This window comes from Micrasema longulum, unplaced genomic scaffold (assembly GCF_059751315.1).
Source record: "Micrasema longulum isolate JH-2025_06_02 unplaced genomic scaffold, ASM5975131v1 h1tg000922l, whole genome shotgun sequence".
Taxonomy (NCBI): Eukaryota; Metazoa; Arthropoda; class Insecta; order Trichoptera; family Brachycentridae; genus Micrasema; species Micrasema longulum.
Genome location: NW_028278113.1, coordinates 58,283 through 81,701, shown reverse-complemented (window position 1 = coordinate 81,701; position 23,419 = coordinate 58,283). Strand labels below are relative to the sequence as shown.

The following is a 23,419-nucleotide window of genomic DNA, read 5'->3' as shown; positions in this document are numbered from 1 at the left end:
AATATATCAGCCGTGCCCTCATACTGATTACCATATCTGTGGAGCCTAGGGATAGGCGAGTGCATGTGATAGTTGGTCCTAAAACTTACAGAACAAAAAGAAGATTACAGGTGTTTTTAGTCACACTCATGGTAATACTTTTACGCCAGCAGTAATAATGTGACAGCTAGCTTATTTAATTTTACACCCCAGCAGACTAAGGGGCGCATAACAGTATTAAATTACTAAATTAGTATATTATATTACTGTATTATTAAGATATGTGACAAGACACAAAATTCCGGGCATTGAAGAAGACGCAGCGTGGCGTGTACCTATGCTTTGGTATCGAGAGGCCGCATACTCGTATGCGCCCAATAGTTAATCGTCCGAGCGTATTCGAGTAGGGGGAACGTTTGACTTCACGGTACAATAGACGCAATTAACTAGATATGTTATGTCGGGTGTAATTATTGCAAAGTAACAAAAAAATATATGGAAGCTATTGACTGACATTCCAGAGTAGTTTAAAAACTTCGCAAGGTGTGATCTTCACGGGAACCCGTGACAATAGATCTTCACAAATCGCAGTGACGTCGGGAGCTTGCATAGAACTGACCCCCACCTCTAAGAATAACAATAAGTGTGTGATCTTAAATCTCCATAAGACTGAAATTGCCCCTTTACTAATCTATCACTTAGAAGGATCGGTAGATCGGTTTGATGAATAGTTTTTTTTATTTTATTATTTTATTTCGTTCTATGATTAACATAGTCTAATATATATTTACAACACAATATTACATCTATACTTATTATAACATTATACACTATTATACACCTATTATTATCATAATTTATAATATTCACTGTTTCATATGTACATTTTCACTAATTATATTTACTATTTACACTATATATTACCTAATATTTTTCACATATATACTTTTTACATTTTATTTTAAATATATTTACATTTATTTTTTTTTTTTTGCTTTCTGGCATTTCCTCAAATAATTGTATTCCCTTGTACATAAGGCAGTTCTGAGACATTGGTTTTGATTTCTTTTCCAGTCTTATATTTTTAGATCCTCTTGTTGCATATTTATGAAAGAACGCATTATTTTTTAGTTTATTTTGAAAATATCTCGGAACTATTCCTTTAATAATTTTGTTTATTTCATTAGCAACATTGAATTTGACTCTTTGATCAATTGTCATGATATCTAGAAGTTGAATCATTTTTTTTAACTTTTGTTCGTCTCCCACATCTTAATATTATCCTCATCGCTTTGTTTTGTATTATTTGGAGTCTCTTTAGATCTCCATTTAACTTGAAGATAGCTCCCTGAGTACTGTGTGACTAATACAACTGCGCGTTGAACTGATTATGCCTTACTTAAATCGATAAACATCAAGGTCTTGCATTTCCATTTACCCTACCACAAAACTGAACCAATTTTGATTTTTTTTAGCAAAATTTACTATGTCGGCAAGTTTTGATTTTTCTAAAACCGTTTTCATATTTGTATACCGTACGTCTTAAGACGACAAATGAAACCAGGGGTGCAATTATGAATCTTCTCTATCCCTTAGAGAGTGTTTAATTTAGGGATCTTTATTTTTTCCATGCGACTAATTTTTGCTTCATACATATATATATATGGCCATAGCCACACTGATGACTAACGTCAAAAAATATGAACACGTAAAACCGAACACGATGATTTTTATTTAGAACATTACAGTGATCATTACCTAAAACACATAATTAGGTTGAATTGACCAAACCGTATTAGTTTTTTTTCCGTTTTTGAAGCAGTTTTATGCACCATCTGACGTTTAATCATCAGTGTGGCCATTATAAGACGCAAAGTGTCGTCACATAAAAAAAAAAAAAAATCAATCTCTAGGGTGTAGAGAAGATTCAGAATACGACCCCAGGTGCTTTCAGGGTTTTTTGGGTGGTTCTAGCTCCTAGAAAGGCATTAAAAAAACCAAACGTATGTACACATTAATGGTGGATATCTTCAGCGCGTAAGAAAATATCGTTTTAGTGCCATAATCCAGGGAGAAATACGGGAATACGTTTATGTGAAGAAAAGTCAGACCGGGCATCTTCGGGTGCATGCGTGCGTGCGTGCGTGCACCCAGTACTTTTCTCGACGTTTCTTTTTACGCATTTTGAGAACAAGAGTGCAAACGCATGCTACTTCAGAAAAATACGTATTTCCAATCGCACAAAAACCTTCCTTGCGCGCTTTCTATTGGTCGACGAAACGAACCTTTGATGCGCGTCTAATTTCACTATCCGCCGATAATAATTACATTAATCCGCCAATCAAACAAGCTTCCATGCGCGGCTGGTCAAGTGGTGATTAAAGTTATTATTTATTTAATATTTTATAATACAATGAATGTACATTTCATTATCTATACGTATGTATTTAAGTATAATATCGTGTTTTTGTTTTTAATGCTATTTCTCTCTTTAAAATAGAAAGAAGTTATTGCAATTGAAGGGGGACATACTCGTACATTTAATTATCAATAATACGAGTATCAATAAAATTTTCATTGAAAAATATGAAATATTGGCATTTTTCCGTTGTTTTTTATATAAGTAATCTAGTAGTTTTTTGCGTTCCTTTAATTTTATTTTAAATTTATTTGTATCTTTTATTTCTTTCATTTCAGTTAAAATTGATTGAAAAATCATTTCTATAATCAGTAGATTAATCATTAGTGGTTTGCTTGTCGCTTTTCCCGTCAGTTTAATTCACCAACTACAAAAATATTACATCAAAAATCATTTTTCATGCATTTGAAAACAGTAAACTTAATTTTGCGTTGAATATTTTATGAACAATTTCATCTACATGTGGATACCTACGTACAAGAATGAAAAACGTTATTTTTCTCTTTTATTTTATTTCAGGGTTGACATCTTTATTGTATTTGAATTTTTTTATGTCCTTCGGGATAGAACGTGCGTGTCAGGAACATAATATTTCATGCAGAAACATTTTTATTCCTGACTCGAATTTTCGGTACCCGTCCTCAAAAATTACATTGACGAATCCTCGGGGATATTTTAAGCTGGCATAGATAGGATCGCATTGTTATAACGGTCGAATATATTCCTATGCCATTTACATATTAATAACAAGGTATCTACTGCGGTAGTAAGAACATTTTGATGATTTTCGAAAAAATAATATTTTATCTTAAACTTTAAAATTACAAACATAAATATCGTAAATCGTAAAACTATAGGAGAGTAATTAAATAATAATGACTAAATAGCTATTGTGTGGCGTTATAATGATTTTTTTTAAATATTTCAACACATGCACTTGTATGTATATACATATTCTAATTTGAATTGTAATTGTATGTTTTTAGTTCTTGATTGATTGAATTTTTGGATTTTTGAATTTTTACTGTATATCACATCTTTTACTTTGTTTTTTTATGCGTTTTCTTTTTACTATGTATTTAACTATGTTTTTTTTACTGGGTTTAAAATATGTTTTGAACTTTGTTTCTTACTATGTATTTTCTTTTTACTGGGTTTTTAAATACGTTTTTACTTAATTTTTTACTAAATTTTTTACAATGTTTTTAAGACATTTTCTCCACGTTTTTTAACTTTGTATTTAACTGTCTTTTTTACAATGTCTAATCCCTTTATTTATTTTTCTATGTATTTATTACTGTTTCTCATATGTTTTTCTTACTGGCTTAGAACGGGGTAAATAACCCTAGTTAGATAGTCAAAGCAACGTTGAATAAATGTTTAATTTTACGTATATAATACATGACACATGTTTACAATAACCAATCAATTATAGCGCTTTGTTGTGGTAGGTTTCTGGGATAGCTATGCTTTTTATGTTCAGCGTATTTTGACGTTTAGCGGGTAAAAATAATTTATTTTTAGAATTGCACGGCGTTCTACTTTAAATTCCAGAAAAACTCACCGACTCGAACTCGTGACATCGCGGACAGCGTAATTTAGAAGTTTCTATAGGAATTTTAAAAAGCACTAAACTTTAAAAAATCATAGCGATCATAATACGATTTACAAATTATTATTTTTTTGCCTGAGTTTGATAGTCTTTCCAAAAATAAAAACTCATTCTCTGTCGAGTCGCACAGTTCAAACTACGCTAAGTACTCACCTTATGTTAGCAAACAAATGTGGAAATAATGAAGACTTTCAGGATTTCTTTTCCGAACTATAATTTAAAAATGCAGCGTGCAGCACTGTCTCCGCGCGCCGATTACCTTGATTGGAATCGCGGTCTGACTTTTCTTCATACCAATGTATTCCCGTATTTTCTCCCTATGTAACTGCTATGCATATATTCGTCCCAACTCAAAACAACAGGACTTTGGTTCCATGGAGTTGGGATTTGTGTCTCAATAAATGTTTCATAAATATTTTGTGAATAAAATAAATTTAGAAATAATGGCACTAGAGCAGTGATATTTTTACACACTATAATTTATATTGGCGGCCTCCGTGGTGTAGTGGTCAAGACGCTTGACTCACGCTCGGAAGGTTCCGGGTTCGATTCCCGGTGAGAACAAAAAAATTAAAATGTGATTTTTCTCTAGCCTGGGTGATCTGTGATGTAATTCACCACTGTAATTGGGCCTCCTGGCCTGTTGTGGTGCAAAAAAAAAATGAAAAAAATAAATAAATAATGAAAATCATTGGCGTGCTTTTTTGATAAATCGTTTCTTATGAGAGCTAGAACCATCCGAAAACCCTTAAAAGTGCCAGACATGAGCCGTTGAAAAAAATCGTACTTACGTTGCTAAATTTAAAAATGAATATCTTAATTCTGTATTTTTTAATCGAAAGTAGTCGCCAATAAGCCTTTTTTTTATTTTGCGAGCGAGCGATGATGCAGCGTAATTTTTATTGTTCTACGTTCCGCATCCGGAATAAAAATTAAGGTGTGTGAAATAGAACCAGAACCCGGTTCTATTTCACACTTAGTTTTCCGAGTGTTCGACTCTATGGCTCCTTTCAATTAAAACTATTTCGATAACTCAATCGAGTGAAGATGGCATATTTTTTACAATGTGGTTTTACACTGAAATATTTCACTGTTCTTAGACTGGCACCCGAAGCATAAGACTGCTCATCTTCATGTAACAGATGATCGAGATACGTTGTATATGTTGTATATGATGTTCCAATATAGTGTCCTATGCGCCATCGGGTGTGAATAGGGGTATAATGATATGATTACTGTGAGGATAGATCAAAAGATAGAAAAATAATGAAATGTAATCGGCTAGGAATATCAGCGAAAAATGCTGTTTTGTAGTTAATACAAAATTATAATTTTTCTTCTGCACTTGTTTGTATATTTTCCTCGCGTCTGTAGGCTAAGAAGCGGAATATTCCGGGGTTTCATAACGTATGCAGCATTATCTTTCTCCGGAAGGCTGTGCCCTCAACAATGGTCTCAATCTAAGTAACTTCAATAATATATCACGGGCCGTGGAAGGAGGTTGCCAACTGAGCTGAATGGACTCGGAAACACCGGGTTTTGCGTATTTTTGTGCCAGTAACCGCCAAATTGTAATAATCAGCATCGTTTCTTAAACTGAGGGTCGCGTTCAAGTACAGGGGGGTCAATCTCTCAAAATACGAAAAAATCTTAAATAAAATTATGTAATTTGTGACTATTGACAACAAGCCAGTTGAACGGGTCATGAGTTTCAGATATCTAGGAGTCGAAATCTCAAGTCATAGCAATTTGTACACTGAAGTTCGAAAACAGGTCAACAAAGCATTGCAAAGCAAAGCGGGCTGTCTGAGGAATGTAATATGAAGAAATAATAGTAAGGTCAGAATATACAACATATGAAATATATCAGGACGTATGCTGTGGAAGCGCGGGCTGACACTGTTCGTACCAAACGGCTACTCAGAACTGCTGAAACGAAGGTTTTAAGGTATATTACTGGAAAAATACCCCCAGACCGAATCCGAAGTACTTTGATTAGAGATACGTGTGAAATAGAGGATATCTTACGATGGAGCAGATCCAGAAGAAGATACTGGAGGGACCATGTGGACAGAATGAGCAGCGACAGACGTGTGTCCACTGGAGCCAAGGAAATCCCATCTGGGCAACGTCCGCCTGGAAGACCACCCAAGAGATGGAGGAACAGTTGAACCTCATCATCTCGGGAGAACAACTAGTTTTCTGTAACACAGGTTTTCCTAAAAAAAGAAGAAGAAGAAAAATTGGTGTTTACTATCTCATGAAAATTATCTTCGGAAAACATTTCAGTAACTGGATTACCTATAAAATAATTTTAAAAACTTTTTTACTAACATAACAAATTATATTATCATCAGCTTTTTTTCTACACCTAATGGTGCCTAGGCCACTATCTTGGTTCACCAATTGCAGCGTATCTTGATCATTTTGTTACGTAAAAATAAGATGATCAGTCTTAGGCTTCAGGTGCCAGTCCTAGTTTTTGAGTATATCAAAAACAAAAATCTAAAAAGGTAGGATTTTTAAATATAATAAGAAAAAATCTCAGTTTAAATACAAGTAATCTATTTTTTAAAGCAATTGGTTTATTGTTCTAGTGTTCTTTTTCTGAGCACTGAAAATCAATATAATTTCATGCAGAAAGCTCAGAATAGAAGAATAAGGACAATATTGAGATGTGGAAGAAATGCAAAAATCCAACATTTATTTTGACGGCAATGAACATGTTTTCGATAAAGCAAAGAGTGATGTTTAATTTTTAGTGTTAGTAAATAAAAGAATAAATTATTGCCCGAATACATGTTTTGTGATCTTCAGCGTAATGACGAAATTCATCGCGATGCTACGAGGGGAGGTGAAAGTTTCAGGCTCCCCAAAACACGAATCCAGGCAACTTAAAACTATCTGTATCATAAAGGACTTAAGATGTTTAATGAGTTGCCAAAAGATATTAGGGATGCTGAGTCTATCGCATCGTTTTGTGGGATGGCGATGATTTTTGTTAAATACAAACATCCATATAGTGTCATGGGAAAGCGTCTGGATTTTATAATACTGTCTTGTTTTTGAAATTATTTTGTTTATTATTTAAGGTATAACTAGGTGTTCAGAATTTATTTGTACAAATATTTAAAAAAAATACATTACACTGGACTGTAGTTCAAGGGCTATGAAATATTCCAGTGTAAAAACACATTTTTAATCCTAGTAAAAAAACAAATTAATTAAAACACTTGTTGTTCACTTGAAAGAAAAAAAACAGAAAAAATAAAATATAAAACACACATTAAAGCCTTACGAACGCAAATCATTAAAAAGCCCATATGTACAAGTAACTATTATGTTAGAACCAAAAACGTCATTTTTATCAACGAAAATTGTATATTCTAAATGAACACATATGTTTATAAAATAATTATAAACTTATTATTATTCCATATAAACACTAATCCCGAGGGCTTGACTAATCGGATAGCTTCCATATAATATGACTTGGTTTATGTTACCCTTTCTCCAAACAGGCTAAGAACGTAACTTTTCTAAATAAACGACATAAAATTAAGGAAGATTTTCAATAATGGGACAAATATTTCACCTAAATCCACAGAAATGTCGGAACAGTCAAAAAAGAGCTTTGGGAAAGGTTTAGAGATTTAAGATATAGGTCGGTGCTATAAATGAAAGCTTAAAGAAACTATCTAGTAAGATCTGGTACACAGTTATTTATTGCATTATAAATTTAGATACGTTTACTCTTATTATTAGGTAATAAAGTTTAATGTTTTTTTCTAAATCTTAATTTAATATAAAATATTCGTGTATTTTGACGCCACAACATATATTATTTAAAAGATTTTTCTTTTTATATTACCATTTTTTTTAATTGTTTTTATATTCCGTTGCCTAAAAAGGTCTTCAATTTCTTTATTATTTTAATTAATACTTTTGTTTTGCTGATAATATTCTAAATTTATGTAACTTTAAGATTCAAAGAAAGAAATCACTTAAAAAAAACTGCGTTTGGCGGATATTTAAGTGTATGTAAGTTGTGCTAGTTTTTTTCGAATTTTAAAAATGAGCACTAAAATTAAAACAAAATGGTAACGCGAGAAGCAAGAAAACTTTCCGCTCTACTTGATATTGTATTTGCTTTCACGTTACATATATTATTTTATTTGATTACAAACCGTCAAAATGGAATCTCAAATAGATGAAGGTGAGCATTTTCGACATCTCTTTCTGTTCGCATTAAATTGAAGGAATAAAGCCATGGGTGGGCTACCAATTTTTTAACAAGGGGCTCGCGGGGGGAGGTGGTTGAGACCGGTTCGTGAGATGGGATGGAGGAGGAAGGGAAAGGGGGGATGTGTATCATTTTGTTCTAACTATCCAAAACACTCATAAATAAGATTTAAAAATTAATAAAAATACTTAATATGCACATCAAACGACAAAATATATGTATGACTTATTTTTTTATGGTAGAAAATTATTTAATTTTCAAATCAAATATTGAATATTAGTTGTGAAAAACAAAAACAAAAATGCGTTGAAAAATTTGGTGATTATGTTAAAAATAGTGAAGAAATTAAGCTTTTTAATGATGAATGTTTTAGTTCAAATAAAAAATGCCTTAAACTTAAAAAAAAAAATAGAACCTTATTTTTTACACAACCCTCGTATACGGAATTTGCTGTGCTTGAAATCAGGCAGCAATATTTACTGAAGGCAGTGGTGGTGACTCAAACACACCCATCAGTTTTCATCATTATGAGGCTCGGAGTTCCAATAGCAATCTAATTTCTCGACAAATGGTTAGAACTTCTTTGGCACAGAGACAATACTCTTACATAGAACAGAAATATAAAACTAGTAAAAATATGTCACAAACTGTGTGTTGCAACAAATTTAGATCTTAATAACTCCCTCGGGAGGAAATCCAGCCTGTCTACAAACATTTCGATATACTCAAAGCACGTTGTTGATTAAACTAACTGGTATAAGAAGAAGTATAAAAATTGAAAATTTGTTTTCAGGCGTTCAGTAGGATGAATCTCACCCACATTATAAAGGTTTCAGTTCTTTCACTTTACAAAAGTCAACAGATGGAAGAGTTGAGGAAATGTAGATGTTTAAACATAGGCAGAATGGTAAATGTTACACAGCGTGTAAAGCGGCCACTTAAATTTATTAATTTTGTTAATCTTTGTTTTTAATTTTTTGTGTGAAATTGTACGATTCAATATGTCCATATATTTATAATTTTCTCAAACTGAACGGTTTGGGTAGGTAGGGAGAAATTGCCTTAAGGCAATATGCCCGCCCTTATGTGTATATAAATTTTATATTATGTATATAAAGTGTAAAATAAAAATAAATAAATAAATAAATTAGTCAATGACAGGTCATAAGCCCTGTAAATATCCAAACTTCCATTTTCCCTTCTCAAAAACGTTTTCCCTCTGTTGCAATAAATTTACACTTTCATCATGCTCAGACGTGACGCTATGTAAAGTATGCGCTGTCGTGTGTGATGAAAAAAGTCTGTAACTGTGAAAAACAAAACAGATGTATCATTTCATTCGTAAATATAATCCAATTATATAACAAGCGTAAAAAAAGTCATGTTTTTAGTACTTACATATTTCAAAATTTTGATAGCTGCTGGTCGAGTAACGCAGAAAAAAAATTAGGAAATATGTAGGTATTCAATTTCTTACATGAATGATTGCATGTGTATCGTAATTCGCCATATTATATTTTCAAATTGTTGAGGGCAAAGAAATATTTGCTACATCTTTAATGTAGCTAGTATAAGAATGACGCGTCTATTTATTATACGCCAGTGTCGTATTAATTTTATCATATTTTAGTTCAAGAAAAATTGGATTCTTTGGTATTCTTTTTTCTAGTCTAAGTGTACGTACATTTAATTTATGCTTTCATATCAATGACTTGTCATGACTTTGTTATTTTTGTGACAAAATAAATTTCAAGCCAACAATTCAATTCAACACGTTTTGTTCCGAGTGAATCAAGGAAGCTATTCTATTTCCCGTATCAGATTTACACATAGCTACATTTTATTATATATATTCCCTTGTCCTTGGTCATATAATATAATAATATATGGACTCGGAGCCTACAGAATGTAAAATTATTGTCCTGGAAGGTTGCCAAAAAACTTACTCATGAATTGGAAAAGCCGTGGACGAGAACAAATTCTCAAAATTCAATTAAACTAACCTAATTTGGATGGAGTAAAATATGGAATATAAGTGTCCAGTATCCTTAATGGAACTTATTATTACGAGTATTTTAATATTAAAAAGTTTTTTGGCATTTTCAATTAAGGTTTGGAATCACAATGTGTAACTTTAAATACGTTTAAGGAACGCCTTTTTCTTTTATACGGAGATTTGAACATGCAAACCATTATTTAATATTTATTTTAGATATTCATTTCACTTAACATATATCTAGTTACCATTTTTAAAAGACAAGTAGGCACCTATTTTAATCAATGTTAGTGCTTTGAAAAAAATTCGTATCAATTAAGTGTCGAATAACAAATTGGCGAAAGCCAATTATTTTTTAATTCACCTTGGTATTTTGTTTATATAATATTATTAGATATGACAGGTACTTGCTATTATTTTACTTATTTGATAAATTGGGTATTGACCAAACGTGTGTTACTAAATTCCGTCCTGATTTCACCAATCGTTTTCCACTTTATAAAATAAAAAAATCAGTCAATAGAATATTCTATAGCAGACACGAGCAAATGAGGCTTTTCTTTGGGTTAAGTGCGGCTCTCTATGTCTATATAGATATTTTCTTTCCCCAAAAACAAATCAACAAATTTCACACTAAATTATAGAGATTTTAATAAAAATGATGAAGTGAACTTTTTATGATATTTTTTTATTATTTAATAAATTCTGAACTGAAACATTTGCGTTCCTATGATTTACCCAAACATTTTTATGTTTTATGTAGCAATTACGATTTAATAAATTTTAATTTGATTTGAAACAAATATAATTTTACAATCCTACAGTTTGTGGTTTAAAAAACAGCTTTATTTTTAACCACTTATTTTTTATTTTTTCTCCCGACTGGTTTCAAATCTACATTAGCCAATTTATTAAGGCATAATATATTATCAAGGTGTCGTATGTTTGTTATATTTAGTCAATACTATTAAAATAAAATATAATAGAATTCATTTGTCAAGTATACTTTGATAAAGAAGCTTGTGTAGCTTTAAAACCGGTGGGTAGAAAAAAAAGAGTGGTCAAAAACAAAGTAATTCTGTATTTATTTTATTATAATATGTGTATTTAATACTCAAGAGAACGTGGCTCTTCATATACTTATAAAAAGTCTTTAATATAACTCTCGTTGACCTCACGTAAGAGCTACATCGATAATTATGTTCCAGCGAACCCCGCACACAAAACATTGCATTTTTACTGCATTTTACTACAGATGTTAGAACGGAAGTGAAACTCATGAAAACAAAGTATTTTCCTTCTATTTGGTAGATGGATATTCAATATACCGTCATTATTCAGTACCTGTTTGTAAACAAATTGGCTGTAAACATTTATATCGGCTCTTAAGTCTCCCGCGGCTATTACACTGCCCGCCCTTATTTGTTACATTCGATGGCTATTTGAGCATCTATCAATTTTAGGGGTCGGTTAATGTGGACCCGGCTCAGTTTTATTCGAATAAACAAACAGATGGAATGTTTATCCAAGCGAATACAATATATTTTTGTGCAGATGTTAAGACTTCTATGTGTATATAAGAACGACTGGTCCAAAATGACCCCTCTAAGTGAAAAATAATATTTTAAAAACGAATTAATGTAGTTTTATTATTTTATAACGTATCTACGACCACCAAAACATATTCTTTGTTTCTCAGCAATGTTTTTTTTTGTTTTTAGGTGAAACAAAAAGATCATTTTGTTCACAACTGTGGATAAAAATGATCCCTCACATGTAGCAAAATAATTCCTACTGTGGTACCTACTGATAATACGAAAACACTTTGAAAATAAAGCCAGTAGGAAAAAAACACAGGAATGTAAATATTTTTTACGAACGTCGAAAATGCCCTTAGGTACCTTAGATTAAATTAAAAGAATTTTCGTTTTTCACGAATAATTTTGTGAGATCCGTCCGCACCTTCAAACATTTCTAACTTTACATCAGTGCAGTGCCATGTAACTCATATGTTTTATTCTTAGAAGTCGATAGTAGATGCGGAAAAATTGAAAGGGATCAAAAACGTAAAAACTCCAAGGGATCATTTTGCACTAGTCTCACCTTATACCTATTTATAACCCCCGGCAGTAACTAGGCACTTACATTCGACCTTAATATTTTTATTTATAACCACTAACTATACAATATTTATTATTAAATAGGTACACAGAAATACTAAAGAAATATAATATTATTAATTTCACACATAACAAGTAGGATTTATTAATCCCTCCAGATACTCACACAAAGGCAAGAGCAGTTTGAAGGGATATACAGGTGTTCTTAAAACCCTATCACATCCAAAACCACGATAATCAGTATGAGCAAAAAGACATTGGCGCATTAAAATTAATTTTTAGAACGAAAAAAATTTACAAAAATAAAATATTTAAAAAAACAAATGGTTGCTTACTTCTGCAAGGGAGAAGCGAGGAGAGGGGAGGGGGGAGTCTGATACACCATCAACCACTTGGCCACGCCCCCATCGCTTCTCCCCTGCAAAATTCAATATTGTTAAAGAGAAATCTTTACAAATGCTGGGCTTCATACACAGAATATCCAAGCCATTTAGAAATGCAGCATCAATAATTTGTTTGTATAATTCTCTTGTACGTAGTAAGTTGGAATTTGGAAGTATTGTTTGGTCACCTCATTATGTGATTTATAAAAATATAATTGAAACTGTACAGAAAAAATTTCTTCGTTCTTTGTCGTTTAAGTGTAACATGGGCAGAATACTTCAATGTTATGAAGAGCGCTTGAAGTATTTTAAAATTGAAAAGTTAGAAACTAGGAGACAAATTATAGATATGATGTACTTGTATAATATAATTCACAATAATGTTGATTCAGTGTTTTGTGTTCAAAGTGTGTCATTGTACGTTCCCCGTAGGCGCCTTAGATCACCTAATACATTTTACCTTCCAATTTTTACAAACAATATGGCACATTTTAACCCTCTTGCAAGTATGTTAAGACTCTATAACAAAATGGAAAAAAAAGTTAACATTGACATTTATCATGATAGAGCAAATAGTTATAAAAAAAACATTACTATGTATCTTAGATCAAATGCCTAATCCTTAGTTTTGTGTATGTAAATTAATTTTAGTCTTTTTTATTATATCTTATATGTTTTTAATTTCTCTTTTCTTTTCTTTAAAAAAAAAAAAAAAATCTTTCTTTATTTTTACATTTCACTAAACTTAATCTTTACCATTACTTAAATTGAATTTACACTCTTATTTTATATAATTTATGAAAGATGTTGAAGTTCTGTAATTGAGAATATATGTAAAGAACGTTAGTTATGCTCAATTAAAAAATGTATGTATTGTATGTATTCTTGTTGAACTTCCAAATAAATTTAAAAAAAAAAAAAAAAAAAAAAAAAAGTAAGCAACCATTTGTTTTTTTTAGTTTTTTTTTTTTTTTAATTTCTGCGTTCTAAATATTTTTTTGAATATGCTAATATGTCTTCTTGCCCATACTGATCATCGTGGTTTCGGATGTGACAGGGTTTAAAGAACACCCTGTATGTATTTTGTGCAGTAAATATGAGCCTTTTTTATAATAAGCAAGACAAAAAATAATCAAATCTCATCTAAAAAAAGTACAAATAACATAAAAAACTTATATACTTTTACATTGATGACCTTAACTTAACAGACGATCGAAATACGCTGCATTTGGTGTATCTGTGTAGTACCCTATACACCACTGGGTGTGAAAAGGGAAACTGATGATGATGAACACCAAACAAATCGTTTTCTTTTCCACGCCGACTGCTCTCAGCGAATGCGTTCCGTAAATAATTATTGTATTTAATAAACACCGTAAGTAGAAAAGAGTTTCTTCGACTTTCAAAATTAATTTACTTTAAAACGGTAGATAAATAAAATGTGTAAGTAAGTTCGATTTTTCAACTTATAGGTATACCACCACCTAAAATGCTAATACCTTACATCATATTATAAAGTTAAATTTCATTTAACTTTGTCATAAATCAAAGTGTGTTGGCGAATATATTATACCTGTGGAGTGTGAGTGAGTACCTATCTACACAATGAAACATAAAGATAGGTTGTGAAAACAAAGTCTCGTAATATTAAGTGAATACGCACCTTAAAGGGAATGTTGCCAGCACACAGCGGGGTTTATTAATGTGGAAAATTAACAGACAAACCTTACCTAAGTAATTTTATTACCCAAATAATTATCTTCAAAGTAGCGAAACATTTACGTAAACGTATTACAGTCCACAGGGACTTAAACTTTTTTCGACAAGTTTGACTTTCAGGCACTAATTTAGCAATAATTTATCTCAGACTTGACAAGAAAGGGTGAGAAGTGTCGCAGATTTTTCATTAAACGGAACTCAGAGAACGCTGTCAATCATAGTTAAGTAATAGTAAATCTGTGCTTGTTCGTTGAAAGTCGTTATCACTAGACTAATGATCTACTTCACTGTAAAGTGGCACTAAAACAGATTAGTAGAATGATGAAGTCACTTTTTTATTGATTGAGCATGTATTTATTTTATAATAGGTAGGTAATCCATAATCTAAATGTACTTATTTATGTATATAATCTTAATAAAAAAAAATCTGAAGAAATCATCTCGGTTGCAATATTTGTCAGGTTGATTGTTATATAAGTTTGGGCCTAGCTGTAAAACCTCTGGCATTAGTTAGCATAATATTTTTATGTTAAAATAGAGGCGATACTGCCTCCCATACGCACGCGTGAATTAGGTATTTTGTACGATGCATAAAAACCTTTTTTCATTCCTAGATGTATCAACAATATCTCAAGCAACGCCCATTTAGCTCCGACGTTCATCTCAGACTAATTTTTTAAAGACTAAGTTTGTTCAACAATGTTTTGAGCACGTCCAAAAGTTTGCAGACTGGATCGATTTCCTCCCTAGGGAGTTATTTAGATCTAAATTCTCAACAATGTTGTCCCTCTATGTTGCAACAAATTTAGACTAAGTCTGTGTTTGACAGAAAATAATATTCATTCGATTTACTCAATACAAATTGATATTTAAATCGCCCAAGGCAAAATCAATGTTTACAAAGGTAATTTTTTACGAAAATTTAAGTAAATGACTTCATATTATTTGCTTTAGCATTAAGGAGGAAAAAAGGAAACATCTTTGTAAGACTTTTAATTGTGCAAACAGCTAAGGCATTTTTGTCGTAACAGCATTTTCGTCCGTATTTAGATACGACAATATCTGAGTTCTTTTATTACATATTTAATAATAATATTTTGCTTATAGTTTATACTTTTTTTTTTAATACTTTACCATACGCCAGTAGTATCGCCCACAGTACCTATACCTACATAGATACCTTGTTTGCCTATTTAGCGCCCTTAATCATGAATATTTCCTATTCCTTACTGTATTTTATTTTACGGCACTGATAAAATATTGCATTTTTATACATCGCTATAATTTTTGTTTTAAAGGATTTCTCCGAATTATCGGACGATTAAACATAAATTTGATGTCCAAAATAAGAATAATCCAATGCGTTCTACTGCTTTATACTGTGTGATAATATTTTATCTCTTCGGATAACATTTGCCCGTATAAAATGTAATGGGCGCGCAATCTATTGTAGCCCTAAGTGGCCAGAGTATTTTTAGGACAAAATAAACACATTCGAGGGGTGATTTAACCTAATTGCGTTCTTTGTTTCAGAATGCGGGAGTACGTGGAAGAAAACGAGAAGAACGATCCCCTAATTCACGCCCCCGACAAGAAAAGCAATCCGTGGGCGGAAAAGGGGAAATGTGTCATCATGTAAGGAACTGGCGGCGGACTGGTGGCTGGTGGGTGGCGGCGAATGGCGGGAAATCAAAACTCACAACGCGGGATCATACGGCTGTCAAAATTTTGTAAAATATGTGAAAAAACCTTTCGTGAAGAACGAACTCGTACACTTCTGAGCCTGGCTCTGTCGAGCAGAGCCCGCAGAATCGCACGCTAATAGAACGACGCCATTTGGACTCAATCACGAAAATGCCGCCAGACAGTCATGTTTGAATGTGTGATAAAATTAATTTTAAAAGTTTTGTATCCGAAAAGCTTTGTAACGAGTCGTAATAAATTCATTTCTGATATAATATACTAGTTTATCGAGGTTAGAATATTAATGAGCGGTCATAAGTCTTATGAAGATAATTGTTACAGAAGAGTGCGATTGTGAAGCAGCCGTTTAGTACTGTACTTCTAACATGATACCCACCTACTCCAAGTTGCTCCTTTGCTTGCTAATGCCATCCATCATGATCTCTTATGTTTCTTACAATGTACATGTATCTATGTCATTTTATCATTATAATATACAGTCATAGATTTAAATAAATATCTTCAAACCTTTGCTTTAGTAGTAATTTTATTTTATGTAAGTTTATTGAATCTTCCCACACATGTTGCTAGTAACATCATTCTTCTATCAAATACATAATATACCCACCTAGTTCTTTTCATTTTACTTAACTTCGAGTATTTACTTAGAGCTAAGTAGAAAATTGAAACATGTCAACCTGTCAACCTGTACATTCCATTATTCCACTAACATTACATAACATACCATCTGGTCCAATATCACTAGCACGTTATATCCGAGAGTTCTGAATATTGCAAATTTTGAATGGTGCACCTCATTATACAAACCCTTAAAATAACCGAAGAACTTTAAACGTCGGAGAAAAACGATAAGAAACTGACTTATTTACCAAAGATTTGAAAAATCAAATAGTAGAATTAAATATTTAAATGATAAAAAATATTGCCGGGAGATAGCAATAAACAAGTTTGTTATTTTAGTAGTATTTGTAATATTTTGCATAAAGTATAACTTTGACTACATTGGCAATACATTACAATTGGTGAACATTATATTGAACACCGTTTAATTGTAAATTGTATATCTAACATTAGATCTTGAATGTTCCAGAAGAATTGCAGGATGCAACATTAATATGTCAATGTGTAAAAAAAAAGTATACCCATTATTAAGTAAATTTAAATAATTTATTTAAAAAATCAAAAGCAAATCGATTCCTTTGCGAAAAAACAGTATTTCAAATAAACCTACGACCAGTTTTTTTTTTTCATCATCTATTTAAGAAAATTTTGATCAGATAAAGGTATTGATAAAATGTATAAAATAAATTAAAAATAAGCGATTATTACCTTCCTTCGGATTTATTCTTCTCTAAATTGAATCCTAAGTAGTGGAAGTATAGTAATATTTTCTTGACATTCATTTGCCAGATTTATTACAAAATTAAAACTAGCTGTAGTTAATTTGTTGAATTGTGTTTTTAAAATAAAACTCGACAAACATTTGAATAAAATTAAACTGATTCGATGATAGATCTCCCTGAAATGTTTTCAATGCGAACCGCATTCGCAATCAAAATGCAATGATTAAATAAAAATTAAAATATGATATAATACAAAGAAATAAAAATAGCAAATAAATAAATTGTTAAAACTAAATAAAATAAAAAATAAAAATGAGTAAGTTAACTATGAATATTATAAACATAAAATATAAAAATTGCATCTCGTCTCATGACTTATGTATTAAATAGAAGTAATAAATAATATTAATTGTCTTAAAATACCTTCTTAAAGTCGCTGAATCTTAATGTCAGTAGTAAACTTTAGCTGTCTTTCCTATTGAAGTCGGCCTGTTGAAGCGATCGAATCGTAGTCGGTATGTTACATAAAGAGTTTGAAGAAAATTTGAATTCAATCAAATACATTCAAAGAGCAACTTCCAAATTCCATCTTTCTTCAATGTATTTAATTAGATATCGGATTTCTTTGAGAGAAAAGCAATTGAGGCAGTTCACTATAATTCCTTACTTCAGCAGGCTGATAGATAATTATCTCCTTGTCAAACTATGATTAGAGATTTCATACTCTTGTAGAAATTTCCGCTATCGAGTCTAGCGCATTGCTTTTGTTTAACTTTATGCCAGGACAAGGAAGAAGGAGGGTAACAGAGGATTGTAGAAAGATTTGTGGTTTAAAACGGAAAAAAGTAATAGATATTCTAAAATATTCGAGATAAAATAAAATAAGTAAAATAAATAATCGTAATCTATTATTTAGATTTAGCCTTTAAAAGAATGGTATTCTGACAGGTGGTCTACTGTTCACTTCACTAGATTATTAGCCACGGAATAGGGCTCGGTTTGGTCGTGTGTGATTCGCGCAATACACACGGACAAACAGCGTGCCGTAGTGCTCTAGAAGCCTTTAAACACTAAATATGTCATATGAAAGTATTTAGCGTAAACATGTGAACATAGGAAGACCTGTCAGAGTGAGAATGATTTAGTAATTACGAATAAACTAAAATATAAGAACTAAAATAAAATAATAAATAGATTTTGCAAATCATAACTTAACATAAGTAACTATTATCACAAATCGACCTTGGCGAGGTACCCAAAGATTCTTCCATTTCTTCTACTAACTAGTTTTACAAATGTCTGAAATGAAGACAATATAATGGCGAGGTAATGACACTATTATCAATAATGTTAATATTAACTTCACTAAACCCATTCATTCCTTTTGGTATAAAGTACGTGAAGTTGTCAATTAAAGCTATCGATATTGTTTTCCTAAAGAATCTCATTTACCAATAACACAATTTTTTTAATGCAATATAATAAAAGACATAAAGATAAATTAAACTATTGACCGTGCTTCGTTCACCTTCTGTTTTAAGGTTGGATTTGCATTAAAATATTTGATATAAAAAAATTAACACAATAAAAAAAAATAGTGGATAAAAAAATAAGCCTTTTTATTGCAACGCAGCCGATTCCTAGGAATTTTACATTTTAAAAAGCTAGCGTAGCGAACGTAGCTGAAACAGTGGCATCATTAAACAGATGGATAAATAAGGTAATGGAATTTTAAACATATTTATTAAAAACACAGAATGATTTACATTCTTTAAATATTTATATCTAGTGGGAGGTAGGTAACATAATCAATTAATGAAGAAAAAAAATCTTGATTACAATATTCACAGCGATTGCCTTTAATGAATTCGAAAGAAAGTATAAACTTAGAGATGCTCACTAAACATCCCACTGGTGTATATACTTGTTATTGAAGTGTATTAGAACTTACCTTCAAAATTACCCCTTAAAACTTAATCTTAAAATAAATTGAACATTAAAAAAATTAGGATCTTTCCTCTCTAAAACAAACTATTAATCTATACCTAAAAAAAATGTATCCTCACAGCATCTTTTATAACATAATTATTATAAATAAACAAATGTTGCGCTTGCCAGAATAGAAAAATAAAACTTTTGGGCAATATGTCGAATATAATTCATTATAAGATTTTTAACATAGCTTGATTTGTACTCTGTTGTTGTAAGAAGTTAATACAAATGTTAAAGTCTAGAGTGTTAAATAGATGCTGCCATTAATGGGAGATAGTTTCATAGAAATTAGAAAAATAAATATTTGTTAACGAAGAACAACTCGTAAAAAAAACATTGTAATCGCTTTGTGAAAAGTGAAAAACAATATTTAACAGCAAATTTAATTTAAATAAATAAACAAAGAACAATTCATGGGAGGTATTAAAATAAAATTAGATGCTAGTCATTGCGTATTGAAAACATTTCAGAAAATCTGTCTCGTTACGTGTTCTTTACAAAAGATAAAACTAGAACAGTATAGTTCTGTGGCAAATTTAAAATACTTAGAAACTTTGAAAATGATTTTGCTTTTGTTGATTGTGAAGTGTTTTTGCAAATCTTATTCTACGGAAAATACTGTAGCTGTCGTTAAGTTTAGATATATTCAGTTCCACGTAATCCCTTCTCTCGATAATCTTATGTTGATTTAACATTAATCATCATTTAATACATCCCACTGATTATTTCCTTTCGTCAACATCCTCGGCTACAATCAGTTTTATGATTCTGACAATCCTTCCGTTTGTTCGAAGCCAAGTAATGGACAGGAGTTATAGAACTGTTTTGCCGCAATCGGGAAAAACCATACCAGAGTAACGGAAGATAGTGTAACCCTAATCCATCATGATGTAGCTTATACTCATAGTGTATCTATTTCATAAACCTAATGTCAAGATATGTATGTTATTAAATAATAAAAAATAATAAACTTAAAAATGTGCTTTGTTTTATTACACAATACCTATTGACTGGCCATATTTATTGAATACTTATTGAGTATTTGAAAGATGCATGTCGATCGTCCAGTTCATTAGTAAGATATGTCCAAATTACAGATTCAGAGATAATGAGAAAATAACTGTTTTAATGATCACGTAAAATCTAATATTGTTGACTTTTGCCTGATTTTGTCATATTTTTTGACCGATGTTTATTGATTGCATACATTGGACAATATGAATGCTTTAATTATAATTTGATCATTTATGTTATATACTAGATGCAGCACCTGTCTTGTCTTCCATTCAACCTAAGTTCTGGAACCCAACTTGTAGTCAGTAAACATAAAGCAGCGTAAAAAGGCGCGACATACAGCTTTGAATTCACAGTAAACTGGCATAGACAGTTAGTCTTTTTTACTTGTGCACAGCAATGCTCATGCAACAATGCTCATTTTTCAGAACATAATTTCAAACAACATCTCTATTTAAGTATACCTCAGTGTATTAATAGGAGATTTGGAATGTTTTTGAAATAACCCAAGCAATACTACCATTTAATTCTGTAGAAGTTTTTCAGCATTATTTTTTTTTTGTGGCATTTTGCAATTATCTGAGAACTGAATCAAACAGAAAATTGTACATATGAATGCACACTTAACTTGAGTTTAATTTTTTTAAGATTTGTCTCACTAATGAACTGGACGATTAAAGTGTCATTGTACCTTATTTTTCTATGTAGTGCCCTTGGACTTTACACTTCTTCTAGTGGTTCTCCTACATTTCTATGACTTTCTGGTAGAACATTTATCCGACCCCTGTCAACCACTCACTACACCACCACTGATGCTCCAGCACACACGGGGCCTTACTTATAAACCTGGTATAAAATTACGCCTACGCATAGTGATAGAACAAGGACGGTAGTGTAAAAATTCTTACTTATAAACCACGCATAAAGTTATACCCGATACAGAACTGGGATAGCGACCATAGAAACTTATTCCACATTTATACCTGCGTGCAACGTAGTATAACACTGGAATAAGCCGGTGATCTGTCATTTGTTACATTTTTTAGTAGTAAATTGGATTGCATTTATCTCTAATGTAAACAATTTAGAAAACATGCTGTCTTAGATTTTAGAGTGAAATATCGTTTATGAGTGTAAAAATTATCATCAATTTTACATTACATCCATATAAATTTTATTTAGCATTTGTTTTGAAAATGACCCTCATTTTATTTTGCAGTATTTAAACATAAAATATTTATTATGTTAATTTATTTTATTTTATTAATTTATTAAATGAAAATATATGCGTCTAAACATTTATCAATCGCATATTTCATTCGGTTTCATTTCGGTATGTAATAAAAAAAAATTATGACTAATTTCAATTTAACCATGGTGAATCGTCTCTCTTCAATTAGTTACATTGAATTTTCTCTTTCAAAAGTCCATGACACCCAGAAAACATAGTTTATTTACAGTTTATTATTTTAGAAGAAATTCCAAATCTTAAACACCACAATAATAAAATAAAGCATTAATAAATAAATATCATTATCATTTTTGATTGACTTGGATTTCATAAGTTACGCTTGACATTTGTTTATTTAGTTTTGTTTTGTTTTGTTACTAATACTAATAACGTATTAGTATTTGTAACTGCACATGCCCACGCAGCTTGTTCATAAATGTACGCAGAAATGTGGCATAGTAAAAAAATAAACGATGGAATAAGCTTAGTATAGCTATACTAGGCCGTAAATATTTTTATGAGTAACCTTTTTTTTTATACTGGATATAAATAGTAACACCGGGTAAAGTTATTCCTTGGTATAAGCAAATCTAACAAGTAAGGCCCAGTTAGTGTCTGCTTATTCCCAAACTCAAGGAACGTGGAAATAATTTTTTGGACGACAATTAGGTCATGCGCTGAGTGTAGAGTGGTTGGCAGGGGTTGGGCAAATGTTCTACCAGGAAGCTATAGAAATGTTGGAGAACAAGTCCAGGGGGCTATATAGAAAAATAAGGCATGATTTTTTTCTCATTTGCTTTGAAATGGGTCAGGGGTGGAGCATATCAATCAACCCTCGTACAATTATAACTTTGTTTATAACCACTTGGCACAAAAACACTTTTTACACTATTTAAAAACCAGGTACATATTGTATGTATGTCGCCACCAAATGGTTCAACCAGCCACTCAACAGAACAGATAACCTGTCCATTAAATGCCGGCATTCAATTGAATGGCTAGGCAACAAACGCGTTGAATGAATTAAGATAACTCATCATTCAATGTATTGGCTGGTTGAAAGCTAGACCTTTTGAAACGGCCGAACTTTGTTAGGTTAGGCTAGGATTTGTTTTTTTACTTAACTTGTTAAGTTAAGTTAAAGATTCATTATTAAGTAAGTTAAGGATTAATTATCGAGTTAAGTCAAAGATTAATTATTAAGTTATGTTGAAGATTAATTATTAAGTTAAACTAAGGATTAAGTTAAGTTAAAAACTTTTTTTTATTATTAAACATAACACAACTTATCCTAACCTAACCTAACTTCACATAACAAAATAAATTTAAAAATAAAACAATTATTATTGTTGTATTAAAATTACAAAGGCTAAGCCTAGCGTCCTTACAAAGTTCAGTGTCTATCATTTTCGACTATATTTTGTTAAATACAGATTCAGAATCATGAATAAAAGCTCTTTATGTCAAACTCACGTATTAATATTCCTTCAGGAACCATAAAATACAGGAAGAAAAGGGGCAGTAACTAGATTTTCAGTTTATAATTTAGTTTTCTTTAAGTTTATCTTTTAAATTTAAATATTAATCTTAATATGAAAACTAAATTAAACTCCAAGTGTTTTCCTTTCTTTTAATACATGCGATATAGTGATGACATGCATAGT

The 23,419-nt window shown here is 31.2% G+C and overlaps 1 protein-coding gene across 1 annotated transcript; it reads left to right on the top strand.

Moving 5' to 3' along the window:
* The first annotated feature begins 16,005 nt into the window (after nt 1-16,005).
* On the top strand, nt 16,006-20,488 carry LOC148278159 (guanine nucleotide-binding protein subunit gamma-e). Its single transcript, XM_088231819.1, has one exon. The coding sequence runs from the start codon at nt 16,006-16,008 to the stop codon at nt 16,108-16,110; it is 105 nt and encodes a 34-aa protein (XP_088087945.1). The 3' UTR covers nt 16,111-20,488.
* Nucleotides 20,489-23,419: the final 2,931 nt, after the last annotated feature.